Below are 24,974 nucleotides of genomic sequence, written 5' to 3' on the forward strand. Positions count from 1 at the left end.
TTTTTTTTTTTTTTTTTTTTTTTTTTTTTTTTTTTTTTTTTTTTTTTTTTTTTTTTTTTTTTTTTTTTTTTTTTTTTTTTTTTTTTTTTTTTTTTTTTTTTTTTTTTTTTTTTTTTTTTTTTTTTTTTTTTTCTTAGTTAGAAGACTGTCCTGAAGCACATTAGTGGTTCTTTTGTGGTAACAGGAATTGATTTAGTAAATGGATCAGAATTCTCTAGTGCTTTAAGTACTTTTAGTAGAGCAGTAATTGCTTTCTGCACATAATACAGAAACTTAATTGCTATTAATAGTGCCTTATGAGGAGGTCATGTATGAAAACTGAATATAAAATCTATATCTAAAAAAAAAAATCCTTAACTTTAGTAAAAAAATTGGATTGTACATCTTTTCAATATTCAAGCCTTACCCTTGTAGTAAATATTCTGAGCAAGGTTGTATATTCTTGTGCAAAAACCACATTGTACAGGAAAAGACAGATAGATGGTTGCTCTCAGAAGTTTCTTTTAAAGCAGGGAAAGCATGCTTAACTTTTATAGGAAGAAAAACATCATTCATTTTTGCACTCTAGATTTCTGTTGGGGGTAGAAGGGTAAAACACAAGTTGGTCTAAAGGTTTTAGTTGTGTAAGTGGTTTTTTTACTTTGTTCTGAAACTGAGAGCCAAAGCAGTGAGGGAAAGGGCAGTTTTCCAGCGAAACTAAACCATCTCTTGCAGGCAGAGCTGACGCTTGGTTGAAACAGAAACGCTGTCTTAACAGCAGAACCCTTCTGTGTGCTGGGTGGCTGAAGGCAGGGTGCTGCCTCTGCCCGGTGGGGTGGCCTGGGGAGGGTCCCTGTACCCCTGTGTCTGTGGTCACTCCAAGATGCCCTGATCCCACTCTGAGATGACATGATTCCCTGGACAGGGATTGCAAGGTCACCTGCCTCTGCTACCTCCCTACCCAGGATTGGGACAGTGCTGAAGGAGAGTCTGTGGCAACTCCTTTGGCTTATTTACTTTTTCTACAGGACAAGATCACATCTGTAACCTTGAACATCACAGCTTTTAAGGAACCAGCTTTTCTCTTTGAGTGTCTCCAATAAGATGTGTTTGGTACCAGGTTGCAAGTGACCTTCCGTGTATGTGAACGATGAAAGGGGTACAGTTCTTGCCAAATATCATGTCTTGCCTGCAGGTTTTTTGCTCTCTCAAATGCAAGACACCTTTAGACTTGTGACCATTCTAAGCTGAGTGGGGTGAACTAGTGTATCTCTGCAACAGGACTAGTCTTAAGAGTTATTTGTTGAAGGAAGCTCATGACTCATCAGAACTGTGTGTGATGTGATGGTACAGTTTGATTGTCAAATCCTGCAAGTCCATGCAAAAAAATATTTTCTTTGGGGAGAAGTGTATGCACTGTCAGGCCATCCTTCTTTTACAGCTGTTAGAAATCAATTGTTGTATTTTAAATGCCTTCCTCTAGTATTTTGCTAAAGGTAGGACGATGAATGGATAGATGAAAGGGCTGAAATTTTTATACGTTTCTAATTCCCTGTCCACTAAAAAAATTGAGAAAGCATAATAAGGCTACAGAATCATTCTTGTGTAGATTATTAAGATTTCAGTTGCAAACATATTGCATCGTTTTGCCCTCCTGAAGTCGATAGAAATTTTGCAACCAATTTCAGTAAGAATAGGTTCAGGAAAATGCACCAAGAATGGTGCCTATTTTGCATGGCTCCTTGGGACACATGAAATGGTGGCACCACTGGCTTTTTCTGTCCAGAGTTGAGATTAAAAGAAAATACAATTTCAGTGCATTGCAAGTCTTTGCCTCAGGTAGTCTGAAAGAATGTGGGCTCCTTCGAAGGTGAGGAAGGGCAAGAAGAGGGAGGTGCCCCAAGCCCCGGGATGGAGATCAGCTATGGTTTCAGGGGACTGTTTCAAAGCATTTGTAGTCTTAATGCAGGTTTTGTTGCAGGGGAGCATTCTTTCCTTACAGTAGAAGTGAGAAATACAAGAGCTGCAGTTTTACCAACTTGAGTTACATTATTTTATAATCTGGCTTTGTAGAATGTGGTACTTGCCATTAAAGATCTTAAGGAATGAGCGTGAATATGTTTGCATATTTATATGTTTGAATTCCATTTAGTTTCTAGCCTGCAAGTCCCATTAATGCTTGTAACTATTCCTTACATGAACGGTTTCATTAACTGTGTGGAAAAATGTTACATATAAATAAAGGTCAGCAGATTAAACTTCTTAAATTTTATTTATATTCAAAAACATCCCTGTTGAGCATGTTCTGTAAAACTTCACTATAGTATTTAAATGATTTAATAAGACTGCACTGGCAAAGAAAAGTAGCTTCCATAATTCACTTAAAAAAATTTTAATAATATGAAGTACTATACTTCTTTTTGCTTTCAAAGTTTTATTTGCTAGTCTGTATAAAGCCAGTCTGTCATCTTGCTGTGTCACTCTATGGTATTTTTTCTCTCAGAGACTTCACGTAAGCATGGTGCCTTTCTTTTTCACAAAATTAGATACCCATTTTCAGACTCCATATTAATTCTTGTTTTGATGAGGCTTGTTTTTCTGTCTGTCCACAGTAGTTAATGATCCTCTTCTCACTGAACTCATGTTCACTTAATCCATTTAAATTGGAGTGAGATGAGTCCTATAAAATCACTGCTTCTGCAAAAAAAAGCATTTCATGTTTACAACTGGGTGTATACATTGTATCCACATGGCATATCTTTGTATATGATGTTGAGTGTGACATAAACTAATGTGAAAGCTTTGTATAGAGCAAAGGAGAGCTCTGGTCTATGTTTTTGAATTTGATTCAGTTCAGTGTTTTTGGGAATCAATAAACTGATTTTCATCATAATTAGCCCACTGTTACTTTACTGAAATCATTAGGCTTTTCCTGAAGCTTTTATTTGCTTTGCATCAAGCTGGTTTGCCTTGCTTAAATATTTCTCCTGTGGACTAAGTGATATTCAAAATATGAATGTTGTTATTTTCTCAAGTCAGGTGATGAATACATATACTGTTTAATAACCATTCTTTTTAAACAGTAAGGACTTGTATGTGGAATGTCATTCTGTATTCTGTTTCAGTTTGCAGTTTCATAAGTAACGGACTAACATAGTGTGTTATTAGTATTCATGTCATTTCCTTAATAAAACTTTTCAGTGAATAACCTTATAGTCAGGCTGGTAGTTAAACTTCATAAAGTTAGGTGGGTAGGATTCCCCAACAGTAGGTTTCAGGCTGCATTTTAAGAAGTGTCTTGATTGTTCACATTTTTAGGGTTATTTTTGTGACATTAATTTAAAGCTAACTGCCTACACCAATTAGTTCAGGTAAGTTATTAAAGCACAGAAGTTTGGCACTGTTTCCCCAGTTAAATATACAAGACTTGCAACAAGTACTAACATGCTTTCTAAAATTGTGTTTATTTTATAATTACTAGAATATCATTAAAGCTAAGTGTGCATATCTGTATTTATAGTATGTGTACATATATAAATGTGTGTATAGTTTTGCAAGTTTGAAAAAGCTTGACAAAACACTTGATTATGTCAGTCAATACTGATTAACAAAAGCTCTTAAGAATTTATTTCTCTAAGAATTTTATCTGTTGTTAATTTTACAATTTCAGAAATGACTGTGTACTAAGAAATGGTAGAATACTCTCAGTGAATAATAGTGTGGGTAGGTTAAGTTTTTTGTTTTTTTTTTTTTGATAATACGCTATTATGGGATTAGGCAGGTCTGAATGGTTATCATTAAGCAAAATTCCTTTATAATTTACTATGGTTGAATGTGCTGAGTTTCTCTAAGCAGTAAGTAGATTCTTAAGAATTTATTTGGAAACTGTGCAAAAAATACATTTTATGTTTTTATAAAATTTCACAATCAAATTTAACTTCTTGAGGACTTTAACTAATAAGGGTACATTAGTTCCAGGAACTGCTGCCGGGCCTTATAATAAATATGGTAGGTAAAATCATTGTAACATTGGTGTGAGTGGGGAACAAGATACTCTGTTCCTATTTTCTGTTTGTGTGTCATGAGACTTTTTGGTCAAATATAGTTATTTCAAAAAATGTTTGGAACTCTACAGGTTGATATTACTTGATAAGCTGCAAGATTAGTTGGACGTGTGGGAGGGATTCACATCCATGGGCCTTTCACAGATGTCAAATGTCGCCCACAGCACACCAGTTTTGGGCTGACAGTAAAAATGCCATTTGTATCCAAAAGTGCCAGGCAGAAAGTGCATGAATTTCATCGTACGGCTTATATGGTACTTAATATACTTTTCTGTGCTTTCTCACAGCAAGCACCGGATTATTTATTGTGAGCAGGATTTTTCAAATGCTCTAAGAGTCTTGCTATATCTGACTGCTGACAGAAAGGAGTTAGGAAGCTCGCTAAGCTTGTCTCCTGAGTTTCTGGTGGGGTACAGAGGCCTATATTGATATGTAAGTTTCCCAGTAAATAATATTTAGAGCTGAAACTCAGAAAGTTAGAAAGCTAGCTTTTTTTAGATAGCAGTGGTTCCAGTACTGTCACTATCCCAACTGCTCAGAGAGCATGCCACTGTCCCAAACCACCACTGGAGCAATAAAGCTTCCTCAGGATCCCTCACAAGATTCTGAAAACCTCTTGCTCCATCTTTATTCTATTTCTGTTTTGATGGAAAAAAAGCTTTTTAATTGGTTTGAAGGCACATTCTGATCAGACTTTTAAAGCCATTTCATTAACATAATTTTTATAGGCACTATCCTGCAAACATTTCATCAGTATTGATGCTACTCCAGAAAAGTTAAGGCTACATGAACACTTGTGAAAATAAAGATTCAGGATTAATCCTTTACTAATTCTGAATGTATGTTGTCCTTTCTTTTATTTTTCAGATAGAAGGTCTTCAAAAATAGAATCATAAAACAGTAATCTTAATCCTCCTGACATTTCATAAATAGCTTCAAAAATTATTTACCTGAAGTCTTTATAAAAACTACAGTAGCAAAAGTATATAGGGATATAGGGATAATAAGCATGCCTGTAAGTTTTGCGGTTGAACTGAAATACATAAGGTGAAACTTCATCTCCATCCATATTCATGCTTTGTTGTTGTAAGAAAATAAGGAAAGTAAATTTGAAAAATATCTCTCTTGCAAAGGTCACAATCAAAACTACAAACTGTGGAAAAAATTTCAATTTAATCAAGTTCTCAGATTAATCCTTGCATTTTCAACCTATCAGCATTAGATCCTGTAAGTTCAGACACTCAAATGAAAGGAGACTGAGTTTAGTTTTAAAACTGTACAGACTTCAGAGTCATAGCAAGAATATTCCCCTGCCATAAAGTCTAATGAGTGCATTGGTTTAATGCTCTTGTAAAATGTAGTTTTAGCTGTCTGTTGGGGGCAGTTCTGTCCTCTACCTTTTATGGGGCAATTCTGGGCTACTTAACCAAGGCTCACAAGTGTGCTTTCTCTCCCATAGCTCTTTCTGAGGGTTGCCTGGCATGCTATTTCTCAACCCATCCTGTTTGTGCTCAGAGTTTGCATGGAGAATGTGTACCGTAGCTGTTTCATGTATATACACGAAGTCTAAAATTGGAATCAGTGTTTTTTGTTTTTTGGAGGAGCTTTTGAGTCATATTATTGATAATGAAACACAGGTGCATTTATCTAACCTTACAATTTTTATATTTGTTCTATGTGGAAATCTAAATTGATTAATTTAAAAGCAAAGATGCAGTTCTCTGAAACCTCATGTGTTTCATAGTAAACATTCCCATTATGTGAAGAAGAATTGCTGGCAAGAAGAAATATTTGCAGCAGTGGGATTGTACAGTGACCAGCCTTTGTCCCAGCGTGCGTAATTGTCATCTTCCTGGTGTACAACACTGCTGCACAGGAGCAAAGTTAAAATGGGTCTGTAGTCATACAAGGCGGTAAAGTCAGTCACAGGTGATGGAGGTTGGCTCAGAAACTCTGTCCCTTTGCTTTTGCCTGGTCAGAGTTGATCCCTGAGGAGAGCCAGAATCAGGATATGTGCTACTCCCTTGGGAATATTTGCAGACTGGGATCTTCCTGCCCATCTTTCCTTGGTGCCCTTCCAGAACTGGTCTTTCCCTCAGTCATAGAATAATAGAACCAATCGTTTAGGTTGGAATAGACTTGAGAGATCATCAAATCCAACTGTTAACCCAGCACTGCTGTGTTCACCACTAACCCTAACCCATGTCCCTTAGTGCCACATGTACGCATATATCTGGTCGTCCTTCTTTAAGCCTATAACTCTGAGGATGCATTCCCACCATTTGTTTCGCCATTTCAGCTTTCAGGAAGTGGTAGTCACTGCATTCCTTTGGCATGTCTGAAAACTGGAGGGGGAGGAGGTGCAACTTTGCCCCATCTCCACTTCAATCTTACTTTGAGGAGCCGTGGCCAAGCCCAGTTTCTGCAGTCTGGAAATTGCACTGCACGGCACAAAAGAGTGCAGTAATTTATACATCAACAGTCGCTTTTCTTGCCATAACATTTCATTGTTCTAGTTCCCTAAATCTGTAATTACATGTCTTTGTCCTGCTACGTGCTGCTTCATAACAAATATAATTCTTACACAGGCTTTGTGAGTGAAAATAATCCTGCTCAATTAGCACAGATCATAAACTTGAATTGTATGGGAGCAAGCAGAATTTGGGGGGCGTTGCATCATCCTTTAATTTAGCAAGTTCTCCCCCACCACTACTGCTGGTGGCTCCTTTCTCCAAGCCAGAGGCTGGAGGTCACTGACTGACGCCTACAGCTTTGTTCTGTGTGAGTCTTAATACTCTTAATTTAAACTTTCCAGGAAGGTTGGCTGTGAATAAGCTAGATTTACTATGTGTGCTGTTTAAATACTAGCACTTGGAGAAGGGTGTTCATTAGGCAGCAGTTGTTTCAGTCGGTTTTTCAGGCCGATTTTCCATTAAGGAAGATCTTTGGAAAAGGCTGGCAGGCAAGAGAAAGAGGAAAGAAAGTCAGTCTTTTAGGTCTGTGCATTCGAGTACGTTGTGTTGTTGGCTGTCGTTCTAAAACATGCACTTCTTGGCCTTAATTGGAACAAATATATCTTAATGGAGAGAGAAACAAACTTGCTGTGGCTTTTGTCTTTGTGAGAACAAGGCTACTCATTTTGTGGATTAATCAATACTATAAGTAATTATTTATATTTTTCTTTCATGAAGTGCTGATGTTTGCCTGTTAATTATTATGATTAGAAAGACACAATATTATGCCTAAGTGAAAACATTAAAGCTCACTGTCTCCTTGTGTAATAAGTGTTCCCATACTAAGGCAGAAGCACACCTGTGTTTCACCTCTAGCACAAAAAACAACAACAAAATCAAAAAAAAACCCTAAAATAATGACAGTAATGGTGGAGTTTACAAAGACAAATCCTTGTAGTGTAGTGGTCACATTGTCTTGGATATAAGTGTTTTATCAGAAGCATGTGTGGTCTTTGAGTCAGGTAGGTCTCTGTCCGTTCTGGATCTGTAAGCATGGTGCTGCTGAGTGACTGATGTTCCTTTGTGTTACACTAGTGATATCAATCAGCATCTTAACATGTTGTTAACTCTTAAAATCTAAGTTTTTTCCTGTCCCACTTGGCTGTTCAAGGGTTTGAAAAATTAGTCTGGTCATTCTCCTATGTCCAAAATTAGCAAAATATGTGCAGGAATAGTAGAAATGTTACTAAAGCAGAAAAACGGAATTGTAGCCCACCAGATACTGCATTAGCTGCTCTACATGCCAAATGTGGAAGAAATAGCAGTACTTGCCAGAGAGATGTAAAACCTGCTACAGTTCCCAAAACTGGGATAAGGGCTATAAATTCAATCCATCTCAAATTTCCAAGATCTAAATAAACATCTTGTTGATATTGAGTTAGGCTCAAACTAGTAAGATTTGGTTTGCTCAGTGTGTCATTTTCGTTTTGGAAACCGCGTTTGTTCCTTTCTGTTCATTGCAGTTGCTACTTTTCTGCATGAAATTTTATCAAGTGTCTCACATTTTCCCTCTTCTTCTCTCCCCCTACCCCCCCTTTTTTTTTTTTTTCCCCATTTTAGATTCCTTCCTGGACAAGGATTGGTACTATATCCACAGATAGGAGACAAACTGGATATTATATGCCCAAAGGTGGACTCTAAAACTGTTGGTCAATATGAATATTATAAGGTCTACATGGTTGATAAAGACCAAGCAGATAGCTGTGCTATTAAAAAGGACAATACACCTCTACTCAACTGTGCCAAGCCAGATCAAGATGTTAAGTTTACCATCAAGTTTCAAGAGTTCAGTCCTAACCTCTGGGGCCTGGAATTTCAGAAGAACAAAGATTATTACGTCATATGTAAGTTCCACGTTTTAGTTGTTCGTTCTTTTTAGTGTAATTGTTCATTCTGTAGTACACTGTCTTGTACATTCTAAACAACCTAAGAGGAAAATGAATGTGTTTGTGTTTTTTATCTGAAAATAATTTCTTGCCAGCATGTTTTCAGCATTATTTCTGATTTCCAAAGGGTCTCTGTCTCTTTTTCTCCTTGGTTTGTATAAATCAAATTAGATTGTGCTGCTGTGACTGTAAAGGGCTTCTTTCTTCTGTGCACTCTATTGTGTCATGTGTTCTCATTGAAAGGTGTGTGCAGCTAAACTGCGATGCATTTCCTGCCCTGGTGATGCACCATCCTGTTCGCCTTGTCCTTGGTGCTTCTTATGCCAGGAGTAGGGGTACGGTGACCTGGCTATTCTAAGATGGGGCATACTATGTGACATGGCTAGCCATTGCTCCATGTGGTCCAGGCAGTCTCACAGGAAACATCTTTTGGCGATTTTGATGCCAGTTTTGGCACTGTGGTTTCCTCACAAGGGTTACTGTCGAGGAGCTGTAGTTGAACATGCCTTTCCTCACAACTGTACCTACTGTGTCCGTACAGTAGCCAGGAAGGTTCTCGGGCAAAACCTAGACTTGCATGACTTTGGAATGTCATCCTTTTTCATGGTCCTGGCTTGCAAAATGAAGGTGCATGGCATAGGCCTCTGTCCAACAAAATAAACTTTGTGTTAGTTTTAGTCTGATGAGGAATTTATGGCTGAGAGCAAGTCTGGAGGTAGCCACAGTGTTTGGTGATTCAAATTACTTATGATGTGTAAAGTTAATGATGTAAATCGAGAGTTAGCATTAGCTGAGACCTCAGCAGTACAACAACAATTTACATTAGTTTAGGTTTTGTCATTGTAATACTATGCCCTGCAGATCTCATTTAGCTCCATGGGCACTTTTGAAGTCTTGAGCAAATATCGCCAGTTATTACGAGATGGAACAAATTCTGTGTTCTGGCTTTTCTGCAGTTACAAGGAAGTTACATACTGGTATGTCTGATTTAACAGAATCACAGAACAGTTTGGGTTGGAAAGGGACCTTTAAAGTCCAAGCCCCATTCAGTATGCCGGGAACTCTTCAACTAGGTCACGTTGCTCAGAACTCTGTTACCAGGGATGGCACATCTAGCATCCCCCTGGACAACCTGTTATAGTGTTTCACCATTTTCTTTTTCACTGTAAAAAATTTCTTCAATATATCTAGTCTAAATCTACCTTCTTTTAGTTTAAAACCATTAACTCTTGTTCTGTCACAACAGGCCCTGCTAAAAAGTTTGTCCCCAAACAGATTTCTGCCACCTCCTTGAAAATTGAAGGGTTAATAACTATTTCATGTGATCTCTGCCGGTGTAAATATTTCTTAATTTTTTAGTTTAAAATAATAATTTAATAATAATAATAATAATAAATTTAAAAAGTACTCTGAACAAGTATTTTTAAAATGGAAATGGAAATTCAATATAAATTAATGCTCACTTCCCAGTTATATCCATTATGGTACACACAGTTTATAAAAAAGGTTGTATGTCACAGAAACGAAGTAAGAATTCACTTATTAAATATCAATTGTAGAAATTACTAAATAACAGTAGTGGGAAATACAAACCACCATTTTTTTGTTTTAAATATCACTTAATATAGGCGCTTTCTCTTTTAGTTGGGGGGTATATAAAAACTTGATACCACTTAAACAGTATTTGACTTTAAAAAAAAACCCGAACGCTTAAACAGTATTTAACTCTTGACAAATTCCCACTGAAATCCACTGAGGTATTTACCAGGGTAAAAATGACAAGATTAGCTATTAAGAGATAGTTATCTGTAACTCCACTGAAAATGTATAGCATAAAAATGACCATGCTCAGATATTTGGTCTAAATGCAGAAATATGCTCAGGATTTAGTGCTGCTTTTAAAATCATCCACAGAAGACCAGCTGCAGTGGAACAAATGGCAGTGTTACAATTATTACCTGAGAATTATGGGCACAAATGGAGCTTTCTGATACCCTGTCAGTTCTGTCATATCTATGTCATGGATTTACCCAGAGAATTATTAAGTGAATCTCATTTTCATTAGTTTTGTATAATTATTTCATTATAGCAATAAGACATAATAGATGTTGCATTTTCTGTAAGATTACAGTATAACTTGGTTGAAAGAACTTACTCAGCTTTCAGCCTTAAAAGTCACACTAGCCTAGCAGTAATACTGGAGTGCCTTAGGGTATTACTTTTCCTGCTCATTGTGGCATAAACAAATGGCTAATTTATCACTCCATTGCTAGCATACTGACCAAGCGGCAGTGAGGGTACCTATACATTTTAATGGGCTGGACAAAAAAACACCCCAGCCCTGAAAACCCAGCCATCCTGAAGCTAAAACTCTCACTTTTCTGTCATTCAAGGCGAAAACAATAAACTCAGTGATGTTGGTCTCAGAAACACTGAGAGGGGTAGAAAACTAGGCCAGTACTCAGCTAGGACACCATTTTACGGAGATACTGAAGCTAGATAGGGTTTTAACAGTTTGTGTTCAAAAGCTCTTGATGCAGCCTTGTCAATGCAAGTTCTGGTAGTCAGAATATTTGCCATAATTTCTTGTAATACATCTTAATCACATACAGAAATCAGGCTGTAAATCGTTTGCATAAATCCCTCTTCACAGACCTGCAATTCTTTCTTCTTCTGACCTTCCTTCCTTCCCTCCTTCCTTCTTTTACCTTCTTTCCTTCATTCTTTCCTTCCTCCCTTCCTTCCCTCCTTCTTCCCTCCTTCCCTCCATCCCTCCCATTTTGTAGCTTTGAGTTTTGTCTTGCTTGTTTTTTGGGGATTTTTTGGGGGGATTGAAGTGCTATGAAATGAAGGCAATGATGCATTTTATGTGCCAGCTTTTGATTTTGAAGTATTTTAGGACAGGATCTTGCATTCCCTCAACTAAGGGGCATCAAACAAACCTGACACGAGCTTACTGAGCTCAGCATCTTTGCAGCGCTTGCTGTGGCTGCCCCTGCAGCCCAATCTCACGCTATTTATGCTTGGCAGGCTGTTGTCAGCCCTTTAAACGTTTTGTGCATCGTCAGGTACCTTTATCATCTCACCATTATTTGAAAACACAGTTTGTTTTTCTAAGCTAATAGTATGTGGTTTGTGGAGCTGTATTAAACAGTAAAATCTCTATTCAGATTAGGGGGTTAGTCATTCTGGGATGAGGAATTACAACACAGGATGAAGCAGCTTCCTGAGCCCTGTGTACCTTCAGGGACATGTGATTGCACAGGAATTCTTCAAACCATAATTTTTATATCATCCAGATGTATTCATGATAGGTATACCAGAAGGAGATCTTTTCTATTCAGTGCTTCCCAAAGCCTGAGCATACAAAAGATGCAAATCTCTTTCAAAATTCACAATATTTTAAAAAGTAAAAGTGTAGATGAGTTTCTGATACCTGTTTTCACATTTAGTGGTACTTTAATAATAATTAAAAAAAAATAATCCATTTCCTGGCAGGATATTCCTCAATATGAGTATCAGTATCCAAAGAGTTAATTCTGTGAACAGCAGTAATTGGAAAGAGGATACTGAATGGTATTGTGAAAGTGAATAAATGATGTAACAGAATGTCCTTGCCTTTCTCTTCCTTGCCATCATCAATTTTTTGTTCCTGGGAAATGAATAGATTCATTTTCCTACAGTTACCTGATTTCTTTTCAACAGAACTGGAGAAGGTCAAATGTACTTGAGATCTCAGAAGTATTAATGTTTGATTATCCCTAAATATGTGACCATTTAGCTAACATATCATAAGTCTCTAAGGAAATGCTTAATCAGATGCATGAAGGGAGATACATCGTGCCCAACAACATTAAATATCTGTGTGAAGGGCAGACTTAAGGGTTTGAAGATTTGCAACTCTAATGTTTGCATTAAAAGTCTTTTTGTGTCTTTGCATGGTTAGGGAATGAAGTATAATTTTCTACAGTTGTGAATTGCTCAGAACGAGCAGTGAGTATCTTCTGAATACTGAGAGATTGATCAGCAAGTACTTGGGTCGTGGTGTCACTACTTCAGTACTTCTCTTGGATGCAGTGTTCCTTATTTGGAAGGGAGACATGTTAGCATAGTACAAACACATATCATATGCCAAAGATGTTTACTTTTGGTGAGCAGGAATTGTCCTGAACCCTTCACTTAAAGGCAGAGGGCATAGAGTGCCCTGCAATACTCTGGGCGGGCCGGGGGAAGCCTGGGGGAAAGCTATGCCAGAGGGAAGGGAGCAGTGCTGCCTGCCTTCAAGCCACCGTCAAGCTCCTTAGATAGGTAGGCCAAGCAAGCACATACCTCACTCCCTTCATCTCTTCTTTAGCATAAGTAAAGTGAAGTTTATGGGCTGACATCATCAACATTAAGAAATAAGTCACCTACAGTGAGATCTTCACCTGTTCCAAATTTTGTAATAGAATGGTTTGGAACTTGGGAAGGGGCTACAGAATGGTTCTCTGAAAGATTCTTGTGTAAGGCTTGCTCTGCCTGGACCTCATTGGCCAAGGTTGCTGAGCCGATGATGCTCATTGGCTTTGACTTTGGCAAAATGGAATACGATGGTTTTTTATCAACTTTTTACAAGTGACCCACTTACATAATTGGCTTCTGGCTTAAATTAAAAAACATGCATATATATATGTAAGTGTATATATATATATACATATATATATTTTTCATCCCTGTTTGATCCCTGACTGATTTAAAGGTTTGTACTGGCTAGTAGCACTACATTTTGGATAACTGCTTTAATAATGCTGTGGCTTTTAAAATCAAAACAATCATTCTGAAACTTTAGCATTAGCTGTGTTTGAAAAAATCACAAGTCTTTTTCTGTTTTCACTTTGTCATTCTGTTACAATTAAAGGGCAATAAATATCTGAGGAAGAGCATATTAAAGGACAATATGGATTGTGCCTTGCAGTCTGGCCCAGCTGGAAAGAATAAATCTCTTTGCATGGCCAAATAGATTTACATTAAAATGTTATTTTAGTATGCTGACCAGTTTAAGCGCTGACTAATCTGTCTGGCTGGGCATTCTGAAAACGTTTTGAGGCAGATTTCAACCTGCAGCCCCCTGCAACCTCCAGGTCACCTAGCGAGAGCTGCCTTAAAGGAAACAGTAAACAGGTTTTCCTTTGTTCGAGGTTAATTCCAAACTAGCCTAAATGGGAACAAGAACTCTTATCAGAATTTCAATTCCTTTTCTTTTGCAACAAAGACATTTTCCCTGCTGTTTGTTAAAGACTCTGGGGTCCAGAAATCTACTGGGTTTTTTTTATTTTTTTTAATGATGCTGTTGTGATAATAGTCACTCTGATTCCATTTGTACATAGATCACATTTTTTTCTTTCCTTTTTCTTCCTCCTTCCTCAGAAAATTAGATAAATAATTTCTGCTTAGTGTAAAATGATATCCAGAGGTCAGTCTTTGACTCTGCTGAAGAGTCTTTTAAGCGAAGTGTTAGCAATACCACTTAGCTCTTGTTGAATGAAATATAAATACAGCTTATACAAATAATATTATTGGAGAGAAAAATCGCTGTCTGTGCAGCTTCAGATTTCTAACAGAGTCTAAGACCTACAGGATTAATGGAGTTGTGGTCCTTTGGGGTTTTGTCCCAGACCACACAGGTCTTGTAAGAGAATAAGGCTATTTTATATTGATGGACTTTGTTCATATTCGGTGCCATTACCTAAGCAATACCAATCGTTTATCTCCTTTAAAGTAGACAGAGATAGTTCAGCAGGAAATCTGTTATTACGTCTCTATTCCTAAGGGAAGGAAATGAAAGATAGTAATGCTCGGTTTGTTAATTGATGGCATCTTGTGAAAAAAACAGTTATCTTCCCCTGCACTCCCACAGGTATTCCAAATAGATATGAAATCAGATGAAAATAAGGAATAATTATTCAGACTGGAAGAAAAAATTATTCAGGAAATACTCAGGACTTGAACAGGTTTTAAACTTTCATTGGAAGCTGTTTAATATTTTTAGTCACTATTTTTATTTCTTGCTTTTATAGTTCCTCAGAAAGAATTTATAAATATTGGAAATATAGTGCAGTCACAAAGAAAGATACTCTCACTTAGAAGTCTTTATATATATAGCATCTGTAGTGCTTTGCAAAAAAAAAGCTTAAACCCTGATCTTCTCGAGGTTGTGTATATTCTCACATAAACATCCTTAACAGAGCTACATGCACAAGAAGACTGGGTTGAGTGTGTATTTTGTGCTTTATATTCAGGCTATGAGTAACTGCTTAAATTCGGGGGGGGGGTGTATTGGGGAGACATGCCATGATATGAGGACAGTGTCTGTCTAAACAGAAACTTGGAAGAGCACTACCATACTGAAACACATTTAGCTTGCATTTTGTACTTAACTTTGTTGATGAGCATTTAGCTTATCAAGTCGGGTGTTACGTCTTTAAACAGTTCCTTGTGTTATACTTTATGTTATAGTATTTTAAGTCCTGAAAAAAGATTAAGAACTGCATAAGAATTTATAAAGGCTTTAATGAAACTCGTTTGCCTCGTTGAAGTCTTTAGATAACTGGAATGGAGAGAAATGTACTTTTGTCTGAGAACTACATTAGCAAAAACACAGGGTTGGAATGGTTGAAAATCAGGATTAAATGTCAGTATGGATTTTCTCTCCTGACTTTAGTCAATCCTGGAAACCTTGGATGAAGACTATTTCAGTATTTATTTCTGATAAATCAGACTATAAAACTAAGCTCTAATGGGCAGTCTTCCAGATTCTTTTTTTCAGTCCCAAGGAAATAATGCAAATATTTCTGTGAGTAAAAGCAGGATTAGGCTTAAGGTAGTCTTAGCTGTTCTTTGAGAAGAGTCCATATTAAGCTGATAAGGCTGTTATTAAAAAGCATGTTTGGATCTTTGTTAGCATAATTTCTCTGTTTTCTGTTCAATAGATGAAGACAGGAAAAATCACTAAACTGCAGCAGCTCACTAGTCCTTATGTGCTTACTGAGCTGCTGTGAAACAGAATTCTGAATCCAAATCCTGCTAGGAAAACTGAAAATGATTTGTTTTTCATGTATTACATGTTAGCATATAAATGCATTAGACCACAACAGTGCCGTTGATTGCAATATCCCAGAATGGTTTGGTTTGGATGGTGCCAGTTGCCTAGAACCATGTCCAGCTGAGTTTTGAGTATCTCCAAGGATAAAACCCCCTCCTTCTATGCAAATACTCCAGTTCCTTCATTGTCTCCATGTGCATTTACTGGACTTGGTCCTGTAAAGTCCATGTCTGTCTTGTACTGGGGAGCTTGTGAGTTCACCTAGCACTCCAGGTGTACCCTCACCAGTGCAGAGTAGAGGGAAAGGATCATCTCCTGCAGCCTGGTGGCAGTACTCTGACAGATCGAGCCCAGGAGGCTGTTGGCCACTTCTGCCACAAGGGCACATTGCTGGCTCATGCTCAACTTGGTGTCCAGCAGGACCCTCTGGGCCTTTTTTGCAGAGGTACTTTCTAAAATATGATTAGCCCCAGCCTGCGGTGAAATTCGATTCCACTTGCCATCCAGAGGCTGCCACAGCAGATGTGTTTGCATAATCAAAAAATTAATTAAATAATTCATGTTGCAAAAGAAGAAAAAAACCCGAAATTATTGTTGTAGTGTTAAAACAGTACTGAATTACTAAAACTGTGTGAATGTAAGTATTAAAAGTATCGTTTTGCCTATCTAGTTGCAACTTTTCAAAATTCCAAGCACTGGAGGATTAACATCTGTCCCAGATGTTTTCTAAACCAGAGTTTCCTAAAATGAACCACAATGAAGGTGCCTATGTGATAATTTCTAAAGAACACCTAAAGACTTAATTTCTTAATGGCAAATGTTTTAACTGCAGGTCCTCTAGTACCTTGGAAATTCAGATTGCTTTATGTTTGCAATGTTCCCTCATTAAGGTTTGCTTTGTGGGTATTTTAAAGCTCTAAACACAAACATAAGTATACTGCAATCAAAACAGTGCTTAACTTCTGATCGTCTTTGCCAAGTGCACAGTCATCCAATAGTATCATAATTGATCTCAGTAGTAAGGTGCCAAACTCTGTGTTGCTGAAGGAGAGTTAGATGATGTAAATAGCTTTTTGTGTTTTGCAATAAAGCACACTTTTGTTGTCCTCCATGTAAAAGCAGGAGATGAAGGTATTCTTTTATTGAAGCAAACATGTGGAAAATTGCTCTAGATAGTTGTAGTACAGAGCATCTCCCCTGAAAGGAATGAGGTTCATCTACAGGGCAAAGTCTGACTGTGACACTTTATTGGGGTTACTCCTGGACTCTGTGTGGTCAAAGCAAATAACATCATGTTCATCTAAACTGTTATAACCATGAGACTGGCACATTTTCTCATCTATAGTGTTATATTCTAAACTGTCACTAGGCATTAACTCAGTCACTGGTGAAGTCCTACCACCTAGAGATGAACTCTGCCTCAAAATGATGTTTTCCACTTCAGTGCTACTCGTATAGCAATTACTGGGTCATTAATATCATTGCATGCAATTAGTGACAGTAGAATGAGCAAGAGGTTTGTTATTTATTTAATATGAACTTTCACTATAACCCTTTCTTATCCATGTGGCACAGACAAAAACCAGAGAGATTTTCAAGGCAGGTGAACATCCTTGTAGGGTGATGTTGAATTTGTATGATACAGAAAGTGGGTCCTCATTTACTGTTAAAGCTTCTGCTTTTACTCCCATCAAGCTCTCTTGTCATTAGCAACAATCAGTGTAACTTGAATGCTAACTAATTCTATTAGTTCTGTTCAGCTGAACTGTTAAGCAAAGCTTGCTGTGGTAGTGGGGAGATACTCCTCCCTATCCACGAGAGGCTTTTGTCGGTAGCGTGCCATGAGAAAGGATAAACTTATGTAAAATACCTGTTTGTGGTTGGTGAAGTTAACTAGCTAGTAATCTGTTTTAGATGCATACTTTCTGATATACGCTAAATACATCATAATTAGTGGGCTTGCATCTGCCACAGTTACTTCAGTGCTCACAAATATGTAATTTGTTTATGTAAACTAGAAGCAACCATGTGTGCAGTGGATCATTATCTGACAACATTTCTCAGAGTATGTGAAATATGTAACTGAAATACTTTTAGAAATCCTTAACTGTAATGAAAGACTCAAATTGTCATTCATAGTGATACAGTATTGAGAGGCTTTTCTGTTTTTTTTAATATAATCTCTAAATCTTTCCAAGAGAATTTTAGAAAGGGAGACTTGACAGCAGTGAAGGAAGTAGGATTTTGTTGTGGGTGGGTGGAAGCTGTGACCTTCAGTTATGGATAATAATTGAGCAAATAGTTTACTGTTTAGTATACTTCAGCTGTGGTATTCCTTAACCTAGCAAGAAAGTGGTGGTGTTTTTAAAATTATACACAGCAGTAATCAGTTGGAAGTCACAACTTGTTTGGTGTTTTCTAACCCCATCTTGCTCACTATTGCTTTTTCCCGTTATGGAAAGACTTTGTTGACATAAAGGGGTTGTTTTTTTTTTTACCCCTTTTGTTTTTTTCTTATATGGTGCCATATCTCCCTGGAATTAATAAAATCCTTCTGAACGTACAAAACTTTACAATTTTCTCCCTGTTTTGTGCTGTCAGGTGACATGAGATGTGGGAAGGAGAGTCTACGGGTTTCCAGAGGTGTGCCTAGAATTTTGCAGTTGGTATATACCAAAGTATATTACAGTACAGAGCTGACTGGCCTGTCTTGATGATGTCCTCCACATTGCACCCTTAAAAAAAAATCATTGAATCCGTAATAGAATCTGTCCTTCTCTTAACATATCAATACAGGTGGAGATTTTTATGGGGAATTATATAAATACCCTTGTGTCATGAGTCCGAGCTAAGTACCATTGACTCATGCTATTCACAGTTGGACAAGATACATTTTAGAGCAGTGGTTAGAAAAGTGAATCACAAAGTTTCACCGTAGAGCCCTTGCTTCTTCCAGGCTTTATTTTACTCCATTTTGTTCTGGTTTTAGCTTGACTGGGGAGGGCATTGCTGCTTACTTGCTGTGCAGAATATAATTTGTGCACCTGTTTAGATATAAATCCTGAGACATGCAGTACAGGACCTAATTTAAAAAACAAGCATGAGAAGTGAAAAAGAAGAATGAAGAAGTCCTGTCCTTTCCTTCGCATTGAAGTTTTGCCTTGTGTGGATGGAAAGAAAAAGGTTGGCTTTAATTGTTTTTATAAACGTTCTGTAAGCTTTAGTTTAAGGGAAAGATCTATCTTAATTGGAAGTAATGTGTGGAATAAATTGAGAGACTGAGGGTTTGTGAATGGCTCTTAGGTTGAGAAACTCCTCAGAATTCTGCTGCCACCTTGACTTTGCAAGTAGGGCAAATAAAAACAGACATTAGGGAAAAAAAAGGAAAATTTTTTGTAAACTGTTTTTTATATTTTTCACTACAGTCTTGGTGTCTTAAATTGTACTAATTGAGCAAATTCAGCAGGTTTTTATCTCTCTTTTTTTTTTTTTAATTAAGGATAATTTCTTTGTCTGTGTAAGATCATTAGTAAAGCTGTGATTTTATTGTCTGTTTATAAAAACACAGTCAACACATTGACAGTACTCCCTGCAACTATTCATGATGTATTTAAGTGTTAGCACTTGTGGTCCAGGTTTGGGACTACTGATAATTAAATTTTGGAAGACAATCCTTTTTAAAAGGGAGAGTTTTCAGTGTCAGTCTTATTTTTTGTCAAAACAAGCGAAGATAAACCACTAGTTGCTAGTATTTGACATTATTATATTTCTCCTCTTTCTAAACATTCTACAGCTCACCTAACATAGTGTGTGCCAAGTTACCTATTCTTTGGTGAGTGGCCTGAACAATTTTTTTTTGTTGTTATTGTTGTTTCAGATCTCCATGCAGATCTGGCATTGCTACTAAGAGGGGGTGGAATTTAATTCCATTTAATTGAAACACTCTTCCTGTTACCTCAGCTACCTTGTTCTTCACCCTTGGCTGGTTTAGAAACAACCTCCACGTTGTGATTGGTGATCTGTGGTTTTGCAGTGTGTGATTTCTGGTGTTCTTAAACCTGTCCCATAAATTATCGAAATTTATGGGAAAGAAGAATTATTTATTTGGTGTTTTACTTAGAGAGTCATTAAAGGGACCTAACAGCGGATGAAAGCAATCAGAGCGCAAATACATGATGCCGGGCCAAAATAGCGTTCTATTACTCTTAATAAGATAAAAAACCCTGAAGGATTTAACATGCACTTAGTAGTCCTGAGAGTGCATGTGAGATCAAGTGCAGCTTTGCTTTAAGAATAACTTCTTTCTAATGTTGGATCTAAGGCTTGTGTGGATTTTTGCTGCTGTTTAGACTTTTCCATTTTGTCTATGAGTACAGCAGGGGAAAGTGGTGATGGGTAGTGTTATTTGATTTTATTTTATTCTGATTTTGAGAAACCCATTTTCTGATGCAGAATTTAAGCAGTATTTAATGAAAAAAAATGTTGAAAATCACTGCTATTGGTTAGTACTGATCCACTCCAAAGAAACCCGTAATTCTCAGTTTGCTATTAACAGATCCACATCAGCAGCAATTAATTTTTGATGACCTCATCAATAATGTATCTTTGATATATTGCCAAATGACTTTTATTGTCCAGCACACTAAGGAGGAAAAAAACCAGTTTTGTCCTTGCCCATCAGTTGACATCACTCATTCCTTCCTATAATCTGTGGTTTAAGGTCCATTTAGTTTTCCCGGGAAAACTGAGTACGGCAATCATCATTTCTCTCATCAGCTACGTAGTACATTTTATATTCAAGCTCTAGAAATACATGTGTTTTAAAGTTGTGTTGGTTCAAAGGATATGGCATTTGATTTGCAAACAGGTAGTATTTTTCATCATCCTAAAACATGAAACTAGGTAATAATTGTAGCAGAATTAAGAGGCTAAGATTTTTGTCTGCTGGTGTTTTCTTTTAAGTAATTGTGATGGCATTTTTTTCATTTTGTAATATGTGCTTTTAGAAGTGAAGGAAGTTGACTTTTTGTGACTGTGCCTTCATTTTTAATCTCTTTGTGAATGAAAAGCTATATACAGGCACAAATCCAGCAGCTTAATTCTCCATCTGATTAGAGCAATGTTACCAACCTGATAGGTTGAAAACAGCCATGATCCATGCAGTGGCTCAGCCTCCTGGGAGGCAGAGTAATAACAATCAAATGAAGACATATTAAAATGTAATATTACTTCCTCTCCATGGGGACTGTATAAGAATCATAGCCAGAAACTGTTCTTGTCAGCTGACTCTGCTTCGTTCACTGATTCCCTGCCTCTGCATTTATGACTAATGCATTTCATACAATAAACAGCACTGTGGAGTTTTAAAAGCAAATAAATGTAAAACATTTACATGATTTACGTGAGTTCTAGGCTTTTGTTTGTTTTTTTGTTTGTTTTGTTGAGGCTTTTGTTTGATTTTGTATAATTCATATATTTCAAAGAAGGGGAGGCAGATCTGAATGAAGTTTTTTGGTCTAAATAATTTCATTTCTCCCTTGTGTGCAGGAGAGGATATGTTAAGGCAGTGTTTTACAAAACTGAAAATATATACTAGCTTCTCTAAAGCATGTATCAGCAGACTCTTAACCATAATTTCATAACAGATAAGTGTTTTGTGAATGCTGAGAACCTAAATTGCATTCCTCATAAAATGGCAGCTGCTGTTGTATTCAAGGAATGCAGACACACAGTGTCTGATAAACTGTTTTAAAAAATGCCAATAAGTTATTACAATTTTGTTAGAAAGTCTTACAATTTTTAGTGCAATTATATATGTTTATTTGCTGGTGTGGTTTGACTGTTGACTGAATAATACGCTTTTGACTGTAATTATTAGTTTTGCAATTGACATCAGTGGAACAGGACAAGTCTCAGAAAACCAGAGCTATCTAATCATCAGAGGATTTAAAAATATTTTGCTACCTGTTTAGCAACATTTTACTTACTTTTAGGTTCATACGTATTGCTGTATTAATACAAAGTGTGGGATTCTGAAAACATGTAACACTAATGAGAAACTTCATACTAATCATTAGTTCTGTTTATTAATGTTAATATTTAAGTAGTATCTTGTCTTCTTAGCAGAGGGGCATGTAGGGTAGATCATGTGTAAGAAATTGACTCTAAAATATATCCGTATTTAGATGTATATATAAAAAACCCCAAACCATATATAAAAATAAACTGGATGGAAGGTTTAAAATTTGATTATATAAACACACTGGAGAGTATAATTCCCATTTTAGACAGAAGAAAATTTGTGTCATGCTTCTGTGTTTATACCAAAACTCCTATCACTTTATTTTTTTCTTTTTTTAAAATATCCTTTCAGTGTGAGCAGAGCTACAGGTAAAGGGCCGCTTTCCTGCAGAGGTGTGAGTGCAGTGGTGGAGCTAACATGATAGTGGGTGTAGTTTTCATTTGGAGATCGATATAGAAAGGCCACAGCAAGTGTTTGAGGAATATTTTGTATTCGCTCCCTTGTTTGACTTCTGCACACTACACTGTCAAGGGGCATCAGCAGTATGAAACTCTGTTTTCTCTGCTGTCCCAGATTACTTCTCTGTGCAGCTTTTCAAAGCTTGAAATGATGTGTTTAAAGCTACCCACTTTCTTCCTGGTACACTAGGGATACGCAAGGTTATATTTCGATAGTCTTAATGAATTTTGAAAAATAATTTCCTCCAGTGGCCTTGGGTAATTGTCGGTTTAATTACAGGGAGAAGCTGAGATGGAAACTTTGCTTTGTCACTGAAATTCTCCTCTTTGAAAATTCCCCATTCCTCAGGACGTAGCAGTCTGTACTCTGAGCTATAACGTAGGCTTTCCTAAAATCCCTTGAAGAACTGTGGAAAAAGTGAATACTTCTGCAAATTCATTCATCTGACATCAAAGCTATGAAAGCATTCTTTTAGCAAGCAAGCGAGGCAGATTGCGCTGGCGTAGACACACAACCAGACTCATTGTACATCTGGGTCTTCCCGTTTGGAGACTGTATTTGAAGTAATTTTGCATTCTTTTTGCCACCTTACTTTCTTATTCTGTACTGAGGTCATACTGCATCGTCTGCATCTTATTGAGGTCTCCTGCTCTGTGGGTTAAATGGATAGGCCTTTAAAGAATAAAAAGGCATTGATGTCCAGAAGAAGCAGCACTTTATTCAATGAAAATCAAGTAGAAGGTATTTAAAAAGATGTGAAACCTCATTGCCTCAATTAAAAAAAAGAAAATCAAATAACAAAAAACCACAAGACAAAGTCAGTGTTTATTACTTGTAGGTTCAGTTGATGCTCAGCTTTGGTATTTCTATTTACTGCTTTTTTTCTCCTTGTCCTTGTGCTGGTACATTGGAAAATAGATCATAAAAAACATTTTCAGCAAAGACACATTTGATTTATGTCCAGGATGGGTTCTTGGTATTGATTTTTTTTCCCTCTGGAAAAAAACCCAAAGCACAAAAAACAAAAGAAAACAAAACTATATGTCTCCATTATTTTCTGAGCCTGGCAATGCAGTTGCATATTTCAGATTAGCTTTTATCCTAAATTACTCAATGTGCTCTTTTGTATTTTAAAAAGTGTTTTTGCCATACATCTAATTGTCATGCTTTTACAGGGGGGAGGGAACAAGAGGAGGAACTGGGAGAGACCATTTGAGAGGAGAAGGGAATTTTAGGAAAAGAAAGCACAATTTGGGAAGTTTGTATGGTGGCTGTAATTCGAGTTGGTCACAAAAGAGTCAGAAGTGGAACAAAAACAAGAAGCAGATCAAAGGCTAGGAAGCAAGGTTCAGCAGTATGGGGTTTATATCTTTTCGGGTAGGGAGAAGATTAGAGCAAGAAAAATACTACCATGGGGCTAGGAAGACATTGTGAAAGAAAAAGGAAATATACATAGACTGCATTTGAAATAAAATCCCCAAGGAAGGTGAAAGAGAAGGAGTGAGAATTAAAAACAAAGACTTGAACAGTGTAAAGCCCATGAGCTGAAAGGAGAGGGGCAGAAGCAGGCATGTGCTGCCTAAACAGTTCACCACAGCCATGACAAGCAGTGAGCTTCCATACAACCCGTTTTTCATTTGTTTTTGCCAGTTGGTGGCCCAGTGCTGATGCCTGTGCATGCACCCTCTCCTACGTATGTTTTGGGCCTTGAATAAAAAGCTCCAAGAAATGACGGTGAAATTTCATCCTCAGAACAACCAGGGCAGGCAAACCTCTGGTGCATTCTCTGCATAGCAAAGCCAGAGCCCACAGTATTCAATTGTGCCCTCCTTGCCACTGTGCCCAGGGCACCACCGCGCATGCCGATGGTGGCCAGTGCCCAGCACAGCACAGAGTCACGGCAGTGCCGACTGCTGAGGAGCTGCTGAATCATTTTCCAGCAGATGTTTTGCGACCAACAGCTGTCTTGGGCAGCAGCGGCGCACCCATACACCGTGACTCAATGTTTTGGGTTCTCCAAGGGAGTGGTGCTTCGCACTCGAATCACATGGCAGTGTCAGCTTGCGCCAGGGTTGCGTGGTTCCAGCCGGCACCTAGATAAGCGAGAACAATATAAACACGGGGGAAAGCACCCGGTTGTTCATATGAGCTAAAAGATTTCCGTGAGAGTAGAGTGTATTCCGCTCTGCCTCCCACCCTGGCGGAGGCTCCTCAGTGCTGAGAAAAGTGAGATTGTGCTTTAAAATATTAAATGGTTTTCCAATCAGTTCAGAATCTTAGCTTTCACCTGGGTCTTTTGTATGCATTCACTTCTTCCAGCAGGAGATTTGTAATAGAGGAAGCAGGTGTAATATGGTGATTATAAAGATATTGTTGGGGTTGGGGAGGAAAGGGTGATTTTTCAGTGCTTTCCTTCTCTGAGCCTGCCAGAGCTTCCTTTTCAGCTGACTCCATCACATATTAGCAAGGCACTGTGTTTTTGTCTAAGTCAGTCAGTCAATTGCGCATAGGAAAAAAAAGGTTGCTGGGTAAATTTGAAACAGTGATAACACATTCCTTCATTTGTATATATTGTACAGTTTACCAATGTGTTCATTCCTTTGGCTTTCAACATTTCACGACTTTCCATGGGTCAGCCCAAGCAATAAGAACAGGTCCTGGTAGATTAAAAGATCCCTGCTTTCAGACACTCATGTTCACATCACTTTGCCTGTTGATTTCCTGTTTTTTATTTATTTTTATTTTTATTTATTTTTCTTTTATTTTTAATCAGCAACATCAAATGGGTCTTTGGAGGGCCTGGATAACCAGGAGGGAGGGGTGTGCCAGACAAAAACCATGAAGATCCTCATGAAAGTTGGACAAGGTAAAGACCATCTGCTGTTTCATGAAATCACTTTGATCGGTCTCAATGTCCTTTTTAGCTTTCAGGCTTCTTTTAGCAGTGCAGAGCAGAGAGCCAGTCGAGTC

At 37.5% G+C, this 24,974-nt stretch overlaps 1 protein-coding gene across 1 annotated transcript in view; it reads left to right on the plus strand.

The window, feature by feature from the left end:
* Nucleotides 1–24,974, plus strand: part of EFNB2 (ephrin B2) — a 43,788-nt gene that overhangs the window by 14,802 nt on the left and 4,012 nt on the right. Inside the window, exons 2-3 of the mRNA XM_027902085.1 lie at nt 8,117–8,400; nt 24,778–24,870. Of these exons, the coding sequence (XP_027757886.1) occupies nt 8,117–8,400; nt 24,778–24,870 (377 nt within the window). The remainder of the gene's footprint in view (nt 1–8,116; nt 8,401–24,777; nt 24,871–24,974) is intronic.

Source organism: Empidonax traillii, unplaced genomic scaffold (genome assembly GCF_003031625.1).
Source record: "Empidonax traillii isolate 1590-97213 ecotype Southwest subspecies unplaced genomic scaffold, ASM303162v1 scaffold837:size744043, whole genome shotgun sequence".
In the NCBI taxonomy this organism is placed as follows: domain Eukaryota; kingdom Metazoa; phylum Chordata; class Aves; order Passeriformes; family Tyrannidae; genus Empidonax; species Empidonax traillii.